This window comes from Arctopsyche grandis, chromosome 4 (assembly GCF_051622035.1).
Source record: "Arctopsyche grandis isolate Sample6627 chromosome 4, ASM5162203v2, whole genome shotgun sequence".
Taxonomy (NCBI): Eukaryota; Metazoa; Arthropoda; class Insecta; order Trichoptera; family Hydropsychidae; genus Arctopsyche; species Arctopsyche grandis.
In genome coordinates this window covers 7,912,228-7,931,748 of record NC_135358.1, presented here as the reverse complement: position 1 = coordinate 7,931,748, position 19,521 = coordinate 7,912,228, and the positions used below count along the sequence as shown (strand labels likewise).

The window sequence follows — 19,521 nt, the reverse complement described above, 5'->3', positions numbered from 1 at the left end:
ATTTAATTTTATCAAAAGAAACCATGATATTGTTGCGTAGGGGTGGGTGGAGGTTCCAAATAAAAGGCTTAAGTCGCTTCACAGCATTTATTGGGTGATTAAGGAGATCCACGCACTGCCAGTGCTCCGTCCACAATGCTTTCATATGGCCAAAGTACCTGCTTATAAAGGGCAGGTCGCTCACTGCACCTTCCTCGACGCGTTTGTTTACCTATCGTTATAGTCACGTACTAGATATACAGTCCCACGCTTTCGCGCTGTCACACCCAAGGGTCCAATAGACCCACCGTATCCTTTTTCGTTAAAATGTTGTAGTATCCGTACTAGGGTTGAAATAATACGTCGCAGACGAAAATTTTCGTGATGATACTTATCAAAATACTATAATGTGTGTGTTCAAATATGAAATATTCAATTTGATGACTTTTTTCACATTTAGCGTAAAAAGGTCATTCATTTTTTTTTGTTTGATAAAGATCAAATATTAAATTAAAAAAAAACTTGACTACTTCTTTATACATTATACATATTCATACTATTTTATATACATTATAAAAATAATATTTTCTTATAACTGGCTCATTTCGCAGCGATCAGAAAGTTTTTTATTATTATTTTTCTAGATATTTCTATGTTAGATTACCATGTTTAGTTTTATATTACGCACCTACCTAATGTGAAATTGATGAGCAGAGCAAATTAATGTTCATATAATGACTTTACTTTTGGATTTTCCTGGTTATGAAAACCATTCTTATATTCGAATACAATGGATTACATTTCACTGGCTATGTTACATAAGAATGAGCCAATTATGCATTTAAAATTACTTTAATGATATACATATTTTTCGAACGACATAAATCAAAAATTAAATTCAATTGAAATCACACGTTTTGTATGCTACTATGTTATATCTGATGATTGTGAAGGTGAATTAATAATAAACGGAGACTGCAAAAAATATAGGCTTTACTTTTTTTGAGAGTAGATCAAGGATAGATTGCTTTGCTTACCCCTTTTGACATACCGCAGTATTGCTGGTGTTTTGCTAGAAATGTTGGAAAAGTAAACGTATCGCTGTGGAATTCTAGCTATTTATACAAATTAAGTCGTTGTGCGAATTAATTGTGTAAATTCAAATGAGAAGCGGTCAAGGTGTGGAATTTTACCCGTTAACGGCACGTAAACTACGTAATAAATTTAATAACAACGGAAATACAGTTTTAGATTTGATGACAACATTTCAAAATTTAATTCATACGTATATTAAATTTCAAATGCAAGATAAGCAAGAATAATTATATTTACATATTCTAAATATTATATAACAATGTAACAATATAAATTTAATATATGAGCCGCTATATTTGAAGTCCAATTTTCACTTCCAAAAACTATATTTAATGTTTTGGGAGATATTTCTCAAAATAAAGTAAAGTAAACGTACGCTACTTACAAATATAACGGCTCATATCTTGAATTAATCAAATTATTTAAATATATCTTGACTATTGAAACTTATTGTTTGTATTTCATCATTATTTTGTTTGTATATGTTATAGTTCAATTGAAAATTTCGTTCTTTCATTAACAGAATAGTTTGTTCGTACACGAACCAACCTGGACAATTTTAGTGTACGCAACAAAACTAGGAATTCCAATACCGGTTCTACTCGAACCGGTAATTCGATACCGGTAATACAAAATAAACTACCGGTAGAACCGAAATGCATTAATTTATCAATACCGATTCTATCGGTAGCAAAGCTTTTTACGGTACCGGTAGAGGCAAATGTCATTATTTTTGGAATCTCTAGAACAAATTGACAAACGAAATATGTAGTTTGTTCGTGCATAAACTATTAAGCATAAATTTAAGTATTCTCAATCGTTTGACTCATTCTCTATGTACGTGCATATATGCACATATGTATATGCTTACCCTAGATTTGAAAACTTTTAATATTACGGAAGATAGGAATGATAGCACGTTGTAATGTAGTTTCCATAAGATTTCCCTTTTAAATATCATACTTGGCGTTTTGACAGTTAAAAGTTTCATGCTACACCTGGTGCGTCTATTTAAAAATAGTTTTTCACTATTGTCACTTAAACTAAAACCAATAGTTCGTGTACGAACAAACTAGTACGTTCATGAACGAATCGGAGTGAACTCTTGAACTATAACATATACAAATCAAAAATATGTAATAAATTTATCTAAAAATAACTAGTCTGCTTTTGGGGGCGATGCTTTGTAGAATTAGATTATGCAGTCAACGTTTTATTAATGTCACCGTAAAAACACAGAGATATGTAAGAAATATTGTTATTAAATGAAAACAAACATTCAAATTAATCTACGTCCTTGCATTAAAATTTATACAATTATTATTTACACATTTTAAACCCGAGAAGTTTATTTACATTATATTTATGTATGTATAATGTATGATTGGAATAGTTTTCTATGTATGTATATTCATAAAAATACACCAAATAAAACTTCACATTAACAATATTAATCATTATCAACTTGCTTAGTGTATAAAAACATATATTATAATATTATCAATAGATTCCAAATTAAATTGTACTTATAAAACATTTTCTAAAAATTTTGAAATACGACCCTTAACTTACATATATGTCTATTTGAGGGCAAAATAATGCATAGAATTCAGATGCAATATGCATCTGAATTGCATTTTTCATTTAAACATTTTAGAATGACTTTCAATTGTTTTATTTAAAATTCACAAGAAATTCAATTGTTTACTTCGAAGCATCGATTAAATGGCGAAACATTTACTACTAATATAATTTTGGAGTAATAACCTCACGAAAATTTGACTGTGAATGTATGTAAGAATATACAGAAATAGATTATATTGCAATTAAGCACCTGAATACCTATGAATTAATTACAAATTAAATTGGTCTGAATAAGTTAACAGCTATGACAACATGTAAAGACTTTATATATGATTTATTATATCAATTACAGAGAAATGTTATAATATTAGAAGTGCCCTTACGAATAAATAAATTGTATCAATATTACCCGACACGTCTCCATAACTACGCTAAAACGAATACAATCAGGATCATCACATATTCGCTACAGAAATTAAAGTTTTATTTTGATATAGATTTATTTTCAATTTGAGTATATTGTGGTGTTGGGCGTTGGTGGCCAATCCGTTTCTTTTCTCAGTTGCTGGATTATTTTTATCCACTCTTTTGTATTTGTCTGTCCTTGGGAACTATTAAATTAACGTGTAATGTATATTTTCAACAAAAATATGTATAATATAAAATGAACGATTTTTATATTAATTAAACTTAAATAATTAATTATTTTTATATTAATTAAACTTAAATAATTAATTATTAATATAATTGAGTATTCGGCGCCACCAAGAGAAATGTTTTTACATTTATTGAAAAATAATTTTTACATTTCTCTGGTGCCACCCCTGAAATGTTATGTAGAATGCGAGCGATCGCCATGACACTTTTAAAAACTGTCAAAATACGATGTTAATTGAATAATATGTTACTAAAATGATCAATTTACTTATAAAAATGTATCCCATCTTGTTTATTTTGTGTTTTTGAATGCATTGTGCAACTTTTAACGATGCACTTGCCCATTGCCCTTGCCGAGAGAAGTTTTTGTCGGACATACATACGTCGAGCACCAAGCATCAAATACGACTGATGCTAAAATGATTTAGGAAAGTCTGTGGACAATCGTCACTCGACAAAAATATAAAGCCTAAAGCCACTTCTATTATTATAACTTTTCTCTGATCAATTACCTACTTACTGTTTAAGGCACTCGGCTGAGAAAATCTTGATTGCGTTTTTTTCCACAGACGTGAGATTTCTCACCGAGCGTCTCAAAATAACACCTGATTCGATGGTTTCCTGGAAATTTGATTACAATATCGCATAATCTAGCCAAGACGCGAGAAGGCTTTGCGTCACAAATAAATGTAATTGAGTTTTGCCGTGCTCGCCGATACTTACGACCCAGCCCTTTCCTCGATCGTTTTCAATGCTGTTCGCTAATTGGAGATTTTTCCAGCGAAAAAAGCGTACCGAGAACACTCGTGCGATAAGCGGGTTTGGTTTCTCTTGCGCACCGAGACTTGCAAAATGCACCGATTGCAGCTCGCATCAACCTTTTACCACACCCTCTACGACACCGATTTAATGTGCTACACTAGTTAAATTACGACTTGAATTAGGCAATTAATTTTCACATTCACGACTTGATAATTACGATTACGTAACTAATTGATAATGATTAGATCTATGACTCCAAATGATATTGCATTTATTCAATTTCAATTATTTTTTCATCTCCGACGATAATAAATCTAATACCTTCTCTACTTTGAAAACTTTAATTCTGCACCAGAACTTATTTTTTTGCTGATAAATCTTTTCAAGTCCTCCTAGGACATTCTAGTGGTCTTTTTTTCAATAAAATTACAGCTGACAAAACTTGCTATCTCTTTGATTTGAGGAACACATCACAGTCATTTTAATTTAGACTTCTTAAAGAAAACAACTCCCATACACATATACTATGATTTCAACTACTGACTTGAGAAATGCCAACTTCCTTTTCTATATTCTTGTTCTTTATCATATTGGGGACTCGAAATGTGCGTTTACTGTGGATGTCATTGACCTAAATATTTTTTGGCAGACAAGTCTTTCATAGTCTCTGATTACGACATTTGTCGTAGCTAAAGAATATATTATCAATAGATCTTATGAGCAGGGTTGTTCCATGTCTTAGTGTCCCGAATACTTGTTTCGGGATGCCTAAATGTCCCGATTTACTACTTTTGTTTCGGGATGCCTAAACTGACCCGATTTATACATTTAAAGCCCTGAACCAACTTAACAAATGTATAAGCCTGAACCAATTTCAAAAATGTATAAGCCTGAACAATTTAAAACTGTTACCAGACCAAAAACTGCAACAATAGTCTATGTGAAGAGTATAAAAACTTGGTTACAAGATCTTGTAAACTGAAAATGTAAAATTAAAATAAAAATTCAAAAACTGTGTGGTCTAATATTATTAATATTTTTAGGGGGTTTAGGATTTTCCTGGTTTGAAATGCATGAAATCTGACAACCGTACTTGTGAGGGACGAATCATCCGATTTTTGAGAGTGTTTGTAGAACAAAAAATGGATCTTTTGATGAACCAAACCCGTTGCAAGACCGATTACTAATTGCCGAGAAACAGCTAGAACAAATAAATTGCCAGAGATGTGTTTCCTATCTGTTTGCAGTTATAAATTTAAGCCAATAAATTATATTCTATGTACAAACTGTATGTTATAATCGAAGTGTATTTCCAAACGTAATATATTCCAACCTTTTGGGTCATTCATATTCGAATTCAATTCAACTAATAAATTATATCTCTACAAGTGCAAATATACTTATGTACATACAACGATGGGCGCCAGTTGTAATATATGTACATATGTAGAAGTTAAGTTTTAACAGCTGTGATGTTTTTACGAATGCTTTAGAATTCAATAATGCGTTAATATTTGTTAAATATTAACAAAGGTAATTAATACCGTCTTACAAAATGTAACTCTAAGAATATATTAAAAAAATTGACTTTCCAACTCAATTTACTAGTCGAGTGACGATTTTACGAAAACCTACCTATCATTGTAACCTGGTACCAACTTATAGTTGAACTGTATTTTCAATTCAAATAAATATATGTACATATGTTGACCAGTTGGAATGTAATTCGACATATGAATCAGCTTACGTGGGTTAGACAGAATATACAAATTCCAACTAGTCAAAATATATTACAAAACATACACTTCAATTATAACGGTAGCTGAAACCAGGTGAAATGGAGTATATTCCAACTAGTCAAAATATATACCTAATATTCTAAATTGAACTCATATATTAACTTATTTTTACTTTATCTATGTACATACATACGTAGTAAGAATAGATGAAATTTTGTGATCATGCGAAAATTCGAACTCGAGATTTTGACTGATTTGAACTCAGAATCGATTACTGATCACGTTTTCATGACCTAGAAAAAATGTGTGTGTGTGTGTTTTGTATTTTTGTATTTTGGGGATTTTTTGAACACCGCTATTCCTATCGAACTGAAACTTAGTATCGGTTACTGAAATTCTTATCGACACGACGTTATTTTTTTTCAAATTTTTAAGTTCACCGGAAATGGTACCTCCCCTTATATGTACATAGGTGTCCTCTTTTTTTAAGATTTTGAATTCAATTATCTCCCAAACCGCTAACTGAATCGAACTGAAATCTTTTTACATGTAATAAAAATAATAATCTTTATAATTTTATATTTTTTTAATATTTTTATCTGAACTGGAAGTAGTTATTTTACTCTAGTTTTATCTAAAATCATCTGTTTACATATATTGATGCGTCTGATGTACATCTAACATACATAGTTATAACATGTTTTTTTCATTTATTTCAGACCACTGGGATGACACCTTTGATGATGGCCGTCAAAGACAATAAAACGTCGGTTCTGGATCGAATGATTGAGCTTGGATCTGACGTTGGTGCTAGAAATAATGTAAGTTGTTTTACTCAAACTTTACGTACATATGTACATACATATCTACTCATTGTAGAATGCTTTTTAAACTTTGTTTAGTATTCACAAAATCACTACACACTCCAACGAGTGGTATTAATTGATCGAAGAGGGTAACGGTTGCAGGTTGTACAAGAGATGAAAGATAAGGCTGTTGAGCTGCCGGGGTGAAGGTCCGCTGGGTCACAAAACGCGAACCAAGCAGTCTTACCTTGGTGTTTAATTGCCGCTTATAGCCGCATAGTTTTTTTAACCCCTAAATACGGCTTAATACAATTCTGAAAACGTTCGAGTAAATATTCAAATTGATTTATTTATATATACATATTATAATACACAATGAACGCGATGGCAGCTCTAAAATTTAATATTAGCACGATGGTATAAATAAAAGTGTTAAATAATTATTATTGGAGGGTTGAGTTTTCAAAAAATAGGCACTTTGCCAAAAAAAAAAAAAAGACGTTTAAATATGTATGTACTGGGGTGTTAAAACTTTCGTTGGTGAAAAACATCGTAAATTATATGACCGGCTCGGAGTCCAAGCATGCTACGCCGATATAATTAATTTTATTATTAACCGGTGCATGTGTTTTATTAGAAATGGACATGTTCGTTTGAATAAATTACCACCGAAGAGATATTTTTTCGCATTGAAAAAAATATTAAAATTAACCAGCAGCATAGCTTGGTGGTTGCGTTAATTCTAAACACCGAGAGGTTCCCGGGTTCAAGCCCTGGGTTTACCTGGATTGGAATGAATTTTTTCGGAGGTATTTCTGTAGTGCTGTTGGTCAGACTTGGATATTTATGACTCTAAGTAAATCATTTCTTATCAGAGTTTACCAATTTATTTTATTTCTTCATAAAATTGGCAAAATCTTCCTACCCTCTATGTCACCAGTGTTTGAATATGATTTAAAAAATTTTCAAATCTATAAATGTTCGTATGTACAAGTTAAATACCATAGGTGTCGCTCGGGTTCAAACCGTATTGGCATCATGGGAAAATATACATAAAGGGCATGCTTTATTTCTAATGCAAAAACTCTATTATTTGATTGCAATATATTATGTAAGACGAATCACTTTTCAAGGTAATCTTGTTATTACGAAACCAATTCAATTATATTATAAATCAAATTATCTATCAATTATTGTTGATGAACTGAATTATTTGAATCTGAAAATTAAATCTTATAAGATAATTGGCGAAACATATGACCTATGTATTTGATTTTCATAATACTAAATAATAAATATTTTCATATGTCGTCACTTTTGTATAAAAATTATGATTTTAATTGATTTTTATAGCTATTTCAAAATTACCTTTATTATTACGATAAAAATAATATAAAATTTCAAACATTAAATATCGTAAGTGCAAAAATAAGGTCGAAAAAATAAGATTAATTTAATATAAGATAAAACGTAGAAGATAACGCGAACAAGAGTAAACTGCCATTTCCAGCCAACGAATCTTCACCAAATTTACTATGTTACTCGATATTATAACGAAACTTATAGATAATAAATTTCATTTCGAAACTTAAAATTTCAGTTTCAGTAGTCTTTCAGTTGAGGTAAAAATATTTACGTGTGAAATTTATCATACCTATTACAGGTAAAAATAATTAGTTCAATACACAATGTATCGACACCAACTGTAACACCAAACTATAATGTAACTGTAATGGTGGTACAATGTAAACAATGTATAGAAGAGAACAAGGTACCTCTTCTGGTCAACTAAAAAATCACAACGAAACGATTGTGAAATACGCTCGTCAAAAACAACTCTCCTCCCCCCCCCCCCCCCCTATATAAAAAAAAATGTGTTGCATGTCGAAAAATTTTACAATTTTTCCCTCAAATATCCATAAATATTGTCGAGGAATTAGAAAATAGGAACAAGATAAAAAATATTATATATATATATATATATATATATATATATATATATATATATATATATATATATATATATATATATATATATATATATATATATATATATATATATATATATATATATATATATATATATATATATATAATATTATATATATATATATATATAAAAAACACGTAAAAAACGGGACTGTCCCTACCAAAACAGGACGTCTGGTCACCATTTGACTGACGCACACACATACTAACACAAACACACACATACATTTTTACTAACCTCTTCTTAGTTCAGAATCGATCTTGTCGTCTGACGAAGTTTGGATTCTTGTCCGATCGTTTTCAAACTTTGCCATTTTGCTCGGTTTAGTCATCAATATAAGTGGAAATGACCGTAAATAATCGTAATAGACACGTTTGAAAATACTGCATGTTCGTTCACGGTGACGTTTATAGTCCACACTGTTCTAATAGTTTTTTCCCTTTTCGCCCCCCTCTCGCTATGACAGATTGACCACTTTGCCATACTCATGATCAAAGTTTACGGAGAGAATTGGTGATTTCTTAATGAGGTTTTTTATATATTATTTTAATTTTATAAACAAAATATAGAAGAGGTTAGTGTTTAAAAAACATTTTTTTATATATATATTTTTACTTTACGTAGTGACAATACAGTTTTTTTTTGTCTCATATTATGTTTTGAAGGGGGGGGGTGCCAAAGGGGCGGTTTGTGTACATTATAATAACAGTTACGGCACTGTGTACATTATGATAACACAAGCCATATAGATATAAGCCTTATTTAAACCATGAAAATGTGATCAGTAATCGATTCCGAGTTCGAATCAGTCAAAACCTAATTTTAGCACACGCACAAAAATTAAAACGTAATTCTGGATTTAAAGCCTATTAGTTAATGTAGTGATGTTGATGTGACATATTGATTTCAACGGTTGAAAAACGGAATCGTTTGGTTTATTTTTCATGTACAAAATAAACTCACAAAAATAAGGTGTTGATTAAATAAGTTATGATGTTCTTTTCGTACGTGCAGGCCCGCCTTGTTTACAACGTGCCACTGGCACGGAAAGCCATTGAAATGGCGAGATTTTCTTCCCCCTTGAAATGATCGATTCAATTGCGAAGGTCTCCGAATGACCCTAGCGTCTCAGGTGAATGTAAAACAGCATTCATTATTATGGTGTTGCCGTGCGTGACCCATTTCCAACCACTATGCCACACCACTCGCCACATCCCTCCACGACTGCAACAATGCAAATCGGAAACATGCGGAAAAACCACCCCTCGTACGAAGGATCCAGTAAAAAAATCATTTTGTATTTTGATACATATATTATATATATGTATTTGTTATATATGTGCTGTTTTTCTAGTGCTATATTGCGGAACAACCCTCTCGTACTCCGACGAAACGGTGCCTCAGACTGTATTCGTTGGGGGGTGGTGGCCTCATGTAGAGGGCTTTATTGGTCGACTTCATTGATCTTTAAATTGGGATTATATAATTTATACCAGGAAGGCCTTATAGGTAACCCCAATGCGCCTTCCTGGCCAAATACAAAGATTGTAGCATTTATTTTTTATTATACGCTGTCGCTGAATTACGAGACACTGAAAAACTCGCAAATTAACGAGACATCTATGAATTTTAACTTGTACATAAATTTTATCGTACATTAATCAATCTCAAATAGTGGTGACATAGTAGGTAGGAAGGATTTTAGCCAATTTTTAATCGGGAACCGTTTCAACAATAAAATCAGAGAAAATTGGCAAACTATGATAGGAAACGATCGACCTGGAGTCACAAATATCCAGGGCTGACCAGCAGCACTACAGATATACTCCGAAAAATTCTTTTCAATCGAGGTCAGCTCTTGGGATCGAACCCGGCGCCTCTCGACGCTAAGCAGAAGCTTTACGACCGAGATATGCTGCTGGCTATATACATTATATGTATATTATTATGAAAAATTTTCCGGCAACTTTTCCGCTTATCTTTAGCGAACGAATAAAAATATCGAAATTGTGCGGAATTCGTACACCTGGGACGATTATTTCCGAAATTTCAATTCCAGGCGCCGAAAATCAACAGGAAAAAAGGCACATTAAAGGTTTTTAATAACTCGGTAAAGTTTCACAGCCCATTACCCGTTTCCAATTGGCCGATCTAAATACTTACCGATCACGCAATTTTAATTGGAAAATTGTTATTTTCCACTCTATTTCCAGCCTTCGGTGTATTCATCGGCTCATAAAAAAAACAAACTGATATTATTTTTGAACGTTTCAATTTTCGGCAGATTTTCAGTATCGTTCGGTTTTTGTTTTGTTTTTTTTCACCCCCTTCATCGAACAAAACACAAAAGAAACGCCTTTACGTTTTACCGTTTGCGTTAAATACTATAAATACTGTGAATGGTAATTAGCGGTAGTTATTTATTATTCATCTGACCCACAACCGGGGATTTGACCTCAAAACAATACGGGTCCGTTCGGCGCTTGAACCTTGGAGTGATCTTTCGCCAAAAAAATACACAGTGTACACGTTTTGTAATTAAAAATTTCATAAGCAAGTAAATTATAGTATGTTGCACGGTCCGACCCTACGTGTAGTATGTGCTTATATGCAGTAAACATGTAAAGCAAACGATACCGTATTAAAGCGGCTATTTTTAAAGTGATTCTTACGTGTTTGCGAAAATCGGGGGCAATCGTATGTATCTTCGGTTGATTTAAATATATGTATAACATATATAATATATATAATTTACTTTTGAGAACCGTCGAAAGTCGAAGACCTAATTTCTGGTTGTATACGAAACGCGCGTTTCCGCACACGTATCAATAATCTTACTAAATTATTTAGTTAATAAAAATCAAGTTTGTTTAATTGATAAGATTCGTTTGGTGTACTCTGTAGTACACAATCACGCAACTGATTTAAGGGGTCAAATATCGTACGTACTCCCCCTCCCCCTCCATCCCCAACTAGCCGACCAGAGGTGTTCAATCTTTGGTTTAATGGTAGCTCGAAACACGCTCTTTTAATTAAAATTTTAATCGGGAGTAAATAATGGTTTTATGGATCGTAAAATACTTTTTGAAAAGTTATCGAGAAGATATTATTTACATTTTTTAAGTATGTCGGTTGAATGGTTGGACTAAATGCGACAAATTGGTGTGTATATATGTATGTATATGTATATTTTTTTGTCGTGAAATGTTTGAATATCGCTGACGAAGATGTATGGCACGGCAGGGGGAGAGGTGTGGGCGTCTTTAATGGAACCATTAGTCAACTTTCTAGTGGAACAGAACTGCTTATTTTACAACAACGTTTTTGATATGTATGTATGTATGTATGTAGGGTTGCGTTACACTTTCTCGAATTTAAACGTTGAAAATTAGCCGCCATTACAGTTGTATGTTTCATTGAATACAGGGAAAACTAATTTCCCGTTGCAGAGTGTCGAATCGGAGGAAACCGTGTCGAGGCAGAATGAGCCTTGATTGCCGCTTAATTGATGTACCTAGAAATGAAACTAGAAATTATTAATTAGGTTCACGCTTGATTTTGGTTACATGTGTATTTTAATGAATGGTCAGTATGATGTAATTAGTCATTGACCGTTTAACTGCTGACGAAAATTTGCTTGTATTATAGTATGATAATATTTATATTTATTTATTTACAATTTCGCCATAGTGACATTACTGTAGTACTGACATGTGTTTTTTAGACAGCTACGTATTATTTAATACAACATAGTGTTGTGCTCGATGATTTCAACGGGTGGTTTCGGAAAGGAATTGATACACGAATTAAAATAATGTTATAGTGTTGTGCCCGATGACATATCATCAGAGAAATGTTATATTTATAAAGTGGGTTAATATAACATTTAGTTCATTAGGATTGTCCACAGACAATCCTAAATAATTTTAGCATCAGTCGTATTTGATGCTTGATACTCGACGTATATCCTATAAAAACTTCTCTGTTTGTTTATATTACTCGCAAGATGGGCAAGCATCGGTAAAAATTGCACAATGCATTCAAAAACAAACAATAAACAACATGGGATACATTTTTATAAGTAAATTTATCCGATTGTATTCCGCGCGTTATAGCGTATTTATAGAGACGTACTGCGACAACAATTATTTATTCATAAGGGCCCTTCTATTATTATTACATTTCTCTGCATATCGCATGGGTGTTGGTATATTAAGTTATTAAATTAAAAAAAAATTAAAAAATCAGTGTCATCGATCATGTATTCGATCCCCACATGTCGAATTTTTTTCAAATACCTTTAATTTATTATTTATATTTAATTGTTTAATATGAACAAAATTGTAAAAACTACCTACCTACCTACCTACATATAAACAATATAAAATACCGATAGAAAAATTAATGAATGAATTAATTAAATAAATTTTCAATAGTATATACATACATAAAATAATAAAACAAAAGAAAAAATCCATAGATGTCTCAATGGATTAATGAATTAATTAATTATTAAATTCGTATTCTTCAGCTTCTCGAAATACGGTGATTTGTGTAATAAAAATGCTGCATTATTTGTAATTAATTGTCCAGGAAGGCACATTGGGGTCTTCCTGTCAAGCCTTCCTGGTATATATGTATATATATATATATATATATATATATATATATATATATTGCGGGTCTCGCTTGGAGATGTTAGGATAGCAATTTTGAAGCTGAAAGGGTCTGTTGGGCCTGACGGTGTGCCCCCTGACGTATTAAAGGCATGCTGTAATTCGCTCTTAGAGCCTCTTCAGTTTATTTTTAACCTTATTCTGGATTCTGGTAATTATCCTGAAAAATGGAAATTATCTAGAGTCATTCCCATTCATAAAAGTGGCTCTAAAAATGAGGTTGAAAATTACAGACCTATTGCTATCATCTCGGCTATTCCCAAAATTTTCGATAATATCCTTCACCGTTTGATTCTTTTGCAGTTCAAAAGATTGTTGTGTGATGAGCAGCATGGTTTTTCACCATGTCGTTCCACTACCACTAATCTTGCCTGCTTTTCATATTATACCATGTCTAAAGTTGACCGTGGACAACAAGTTGATGTAGCCTACTTTGACTTTCGAAAAGCATTTGATCTTGTCAACAATGACGCTCTTATGATCAGATTAGCTGAAGTGGGCTTTTCTCCACGTCTTCTTAAACTCTTTGCTTCTTATCTTAGTGATAGGAAGCAATTTGTTAGATATGGTATTTATGAATCTCCTTCATTTTTTACGCGATCTGGTGTAACTCAGGGGTCCACCTTAGGCCCTTTACTATTTACAATAATCATTAATAACCTCCCAAAAGTACTACGCAATGCTTCATGTCTCTTGTTTGCTGACGACGTTAAACTATTCTTTGCTGTTAAGGATGAGAGGCAAGCCTCTCTCCTTCAAGCTGATATTAACGCTGTTTTAGAGTTCAGTTCCAGTTTAGGGCTTGAACTGAATACTAGTAAATGTGCTATTATGAGTTATGGACGTGCGAATTCGCTCTATTGTCACGGATATTCCATTGGATCCGTATTGTTGAAGCGCGTGGAATCAATGGTCGACTTGGGTATCACTTTTGATCCTCAATTCACCTTTCACAACCACATCAAGACAATCGCTGACGTTTCCTTTCGTCGACTTGGATTTGTCTTGAGATATGCTAGATTATTCTCCAACCCCTTGTCTTCTCGCTTGCTTTTCAACTCGCTTGTTAGAAGTAAGCTAGAGTATAATGCAATTGTGTGGAATCCGCACGAAGCAAACTACTCTCTTATTATAGAAAAAGTGCAAAAAGCATTTCTTCGTTTTCTTTATAAGAAAGAGTATGGGTACTACCCATATCTCTATCCTACTCCTTTCCTTTTGGGCATGCTTGGGTATAATTCCCTTGAACTTCGGAGAAACTTCTCGTTAATTCGTTTCGTTCTCCAGCTATTGCGTGGTAATACGTCATGCCCGTTGTTGCTGGAACAGTTGGGACTTTATGTCCCTAATAATTATGTGCGTGGTAGACATCATCATTTAATGGTTGTACCTGCTGCTCGCACAGTTCTTTTTCGAATGGCTCCTATTCCAAGAGCTATTCGACTTCTCAATGAAATCGTTGCTGCTGTCCCTGAATGTGATATTTTCCACCTTGGGGAGCGTAGATTGTCGGATATTATCTTAACATATTTATCTGGTAACCTGCGCTCATCATTACTTTCTTAATTTGAATGTGATGAATGAGTGGAATCTTAATCTACTCTCTTCCATTTGGGCCTCGCTGTGATTTTATTTTTTATTCATATTTTGTTTTATTTTATTTTATTTTTTCTTTCTCTTTTGTACATTTTTATATACTATTTTAATTTTGATCAGTGTAAACAAAGAATGGGATTTATGGATTTTATTTTTAATTTTTACACTTTTGTTATTTATTTTTTTCTCTCTGAATGATGTATTATTTTCCTTTTGTTACTTTTTTTGTAATTTTATTTTACCATGTTTTCTGCTTTTGCTTTTTTCCTTTATTTACAGTTTACTTGTTTTTATATCATGTTTTTATATATTTTTCAAATGTAGGCCATTGTGGCGCATTAGGTTCTTCCTGTAATGCCACAATGGTCCAAAACTATTAAATAAATAAATAAATATATATATATATATATATATATATATATATATATATATAAATAAATAAATATATTCGTACAACATGTTAGCAGTGTTTTAACTGTGACGTATGTTGAATCGAAACGACTATTATACTGCGGAGATTACATTACTTACAGACATATGTACATATTTAGCCAGCAGCAAAGCTCGGTCGTAAAGCTTCTGCCTAACACCGAGAGGCGCCGGGTTCGATCCCATGAGCTGACCTCGACTGAAAAGTATTTTTCTGAGTATATCTGTAGCACTGCTGGTCAGACCTCGATATTTGTGACTCCAGGTCTATCGTTTCCTATCAGAGTTTGCCAATTTTCTCTGACTTTATTGTTGAAACGGTTTCCGATTAAAAATTGGTTAAAATCCTTCCTACCTACTATGTCACCACTATTTGAGTATGATTAATGTACAATAAACTGTATGTAAAATTCATAGATGTCTCGTTAATTTGCGAGTTTTCAGTGTCTCGTAATTCAGTGATTTGTATAATAAAAAAAATTCTGTATTGTTTGTAATTGGCCAGGAAGGCGCATTGGGGTTTACCTGTAAGGCCTTTCTGGTATAAATGTAATTAAAAAAATGAAAAAAATAATACACACACAGATTTAGGCGATTATATAATAGATATGTACGATTTTGTAAAATTTGAATTAATTTGATTGTTTTTAATGTTTTCAGGATAATTACAATGTCCTCCACATGTCGGCTATGTTCTCCAGAGAAGATGTGGTCAAACTTCTACTGTCCAAGAAAGGAGTTGATGCTTTTTCTACCGGAGGGGTTGGTATACACATATATATAATATATAACTAGTTTTACCTGGCTTCGCTCAGTATTTGTAATATAAACAGCTTAAACATGGCAAATCTGATAGTAAATATTCATTCGTTTTTTTATTAACTTTATTTTAATCGAAAAAAATATATATCGAATCGTCATCATAGAAACTATGTGTTGTATACGAAGTTCCTAACCAAAAATACTTACAAACATACTTACATACAAAGTCTCTTTCGAAATTCCATATATATTAGATTATGCAAACGTTAATTTAATGGTTGTGGCTATTTGCCGGTACTATATGTGCAAATTATTGGCTATTTGCAGTTACTATATATAGTACTTGCAAATTCATTTGTTTTTTTATTAAATTTATGAATCGAAAAAAAAAATTCAACCAATCGAATCGTCGTAGAAACTGGCTTGTTTTCGATTTCCAACCAACTATAGTTAACTTACAAAGTCTCTTTTGAAATTATATATTAGATGTATTATATATTATATCAGAATCCGGCGCCCTCCGGGCCTTCACCCCCGGCACCCCCCGTACCCCGTCCCCATGTCGTCATGGACATTTTAACTTGTTTTCGAAGTTCCCAACCATTTTCCAGCCAACGATATTTACTTACATACAAAGTCTCTTTCGAAATTATATATTAGATATGATTTTTAGACGTGTATTGTATGGGCATAAGTATGCATGCTTCCATTATTTTTAATGAGCTCTCAACACCCATAAAACTGTGAAATTTGGAACGGGAGAAGCGCAGATAAAGGGTAGTCTTTATCTATGTAGGTTTATCGGTCGACCGAAAGTTGGGAACTCGGCGCGTGAATTATACGAGGGGCCGGCGTAAGTTTATCAAAATTAAAGTCACGAAAAGTTGTAAAAAGTTAGGCGCCGCTGACACTCGGTGGTACGACCGGAACCGGATGCTCGAGTTGAAAATTTCACCGAAAAGCGCAGTCGTAGCCGATTTGCTTTTACGCATTTCAATTCGCCAATTTGACATGCCGGATATTATTATGTACGTATGTGTGTACCGAATTTACAACCGGAATATGTTTATCGCCTGCTCCACTATTATATCAATGTACAATGTAACAGATATAATCGAAACATTCGCCATTTAACGAGTGTGCTTTTGCCTTCTGCGAATCGGCTCGAAAAAGTAATGTGTGTGTATGGCGCAACAGTTAAAAACCCCGTACATAATGTAATCTGTATCGATACCCATGTATCTTATATTTATACGTACATATGTATATTGGTACCAAATTGTGGACTTAGCCTTCAAAACTTATGAGTAAACTCATTAAATCAGCATCATAGCTCAGTAGTTAGAGAATAATGGTAACGACTGAAGGGTCACAGGTTCGATCTCTGGCCCAGTTTTGCTGTTCAGACTTTGGATATTGCCAACAACGTGGCTGGGTGGTGAGAGGCGCCGGGTTCAATCCCGTGAGTTGACCTCGAAAATAATTTATTCTGAGTATATCTGTAATGCTGCTGGTCAGACTTGGATATTTGTGACTTCCAATCAAATTGGTGAAAACTGTCCTACCCACTATGTCACCATTATTTGAACATAGTGGTCACGAGTTCGAGTCCCACTGGTTGCTGCTGGTCAGACTTGGATATATGTATGTGACTCCAGGTCGATCGTTTTCGATCGGAGTTTGCCAATGCTTCTGATTTCATTGGTGAAACAGTTCGTCGATGGCTAAATACCTTCCTACCTACTATGTCATCACTATTTGAATATGATTAATATACAATAAAATATATGTACAGGCTAATATTCATAGATGTCTCGTTAATTTCGAGTTTTCAGTGTCTCGTGATTCAGTGACTTGTGTAATAAAAATGCTGTGTTGTTTGTAATTGGGCTAACTTGATAGTCCTTCCTGGTATATACATATGTACATATGTATGTATATAATAAAATAAAATAAAATGTATGTGACTCCAGGTCGATCGTTTCCTATCAGAGTTTGCCAACTTATTTGATTTCGCTAACTAACAACTAAATGCTAACAACTAAAGGGTCACAGGTTCAATCCCTGACCCGGTTTTGCTGGCCAGACTTTGGATATATATGTATGGGACTCCAGGTCGATCGTTTCCTATTAAAGTTTGTCAATTTATTTGATTACCAAATTGGCCACCTACCCTCATTTGCAAGGATTATTTTTTTTAATTAAATTAAATAAAAATGCGAATTTGATGAATATATAAAGACGACGACAGCAGCCGATATTGATGCTTGTTGAGATTCAAATAGCGTCTGTATCAATAGGCTGACAGATCGATTAAGTTCAAAATACCAAACCAGCAGCATAGATCAGTGTTTATCGTGTAATGCTTTCAACTGAGTGGTCACAGGGTCAATCCCTGGCCCAACACTGCTGGCCAGACCTTAGATATGCCTGACTCCAGGTCGATTGTTTTCTATCAGAGTTTGTCAATTTATTTGATTTCGTTGAAACGGTTCCAATATATTGGCAACCTTGTCCTATTTCTCGTATAATTCGAGTTTTCAGCATCTCGAATTTAATGCAAAAATGCTAAAACTTTTGTCAAATATATTCACATTATGCTGTGTAAATTTTCTCTATAAATTGTTTATCGATGTTTATGATTGGCCAGGAAGGCGCATTGGGGCTACCTGTTAGGCCTTCCTGGTATATAAAAATAAAATAAAAATAAAACATAGAAATAACAGATGAAAATATATATATATATATGTATATATTTATATATACATACATATGAGTATTGATAAATTGATAATGTTTAAAATTTTTATCACGATACTGATATTTTGTTAATATTATAAGTAGATATGTGTATAAAAATACTTCGTTGTTTTTATTTATTTGAATCCTTATTGATTTTAGAGTCGACAACAAACCGCAGTGCATCTAGTGGCGAGTAGGCAAACCGGAACTGCAACCAGTATATTGAGAGCTCTTTTGACTGCGGCCGGAAAGGATATCAAAACTAAAGCAGACGGGGTAAAGTTTACATATGCATATACATATACATATGTATGTACATACATATTGACTACCTATATTTTCTATGTAATAAGAGTTTTTGAGATATGTAGATTTGGAGAAAGGTGTTTTTTTTTTCTCGTGTTGTACTTGAAGATGCTTTTGTAGTAAGTGACAATTGTGAGGGGGATGAAATGGGGGTGGTAATGGTACAGTGGGTAGGGGTAGAAGGCGGTGCCTGGCGCTCGGATGCGCCGCCCTCTGTCACCGCCCACTCCTACCCCCAACCTTCGCCATCATTGCACACAGGGGTTGTAAAGCTGAAAATTTCCGGAAAATATCTTATTGTATTCTAGTTTGAATCGTTTTCTGGGGAAAATTTCTGTATTGGAATTCTCATAAGAATAAATTTTTCCGGAATTTTTTGATTAAATTTTCGTACCTTT

The 19,521-nt window shown here is 33.1% G+C and overlaps 1 protein-coding gene across 1 annotated transcript in view; it reads left to right on the top strand.

The window, feature by feature from the left end:
- The window catches only part of nompC (no mechanoreceptor potential C), a 65,787-nt gene that overhangs the window by 30,526 nt on the left and 15,740 nt on the right, over positions 1-19,521 (top strand). The window contains exons 2-4 of the mRNA XM_077429331.1: positions 6,536-6,637; positions 15,974-16,075; positions 18,977-19,093. Coding sequence (XP_077285457.1) covers positions 6,536-6,637; positions 15,974-16,075; positions 18,977-19,093 — 321 coding nt within the window. The remainder of the gene's footprint in view (positions 1-6,535; positions 6,638-15,973; positions 16,076-18,976; positions 19,094-19,521) is intronic.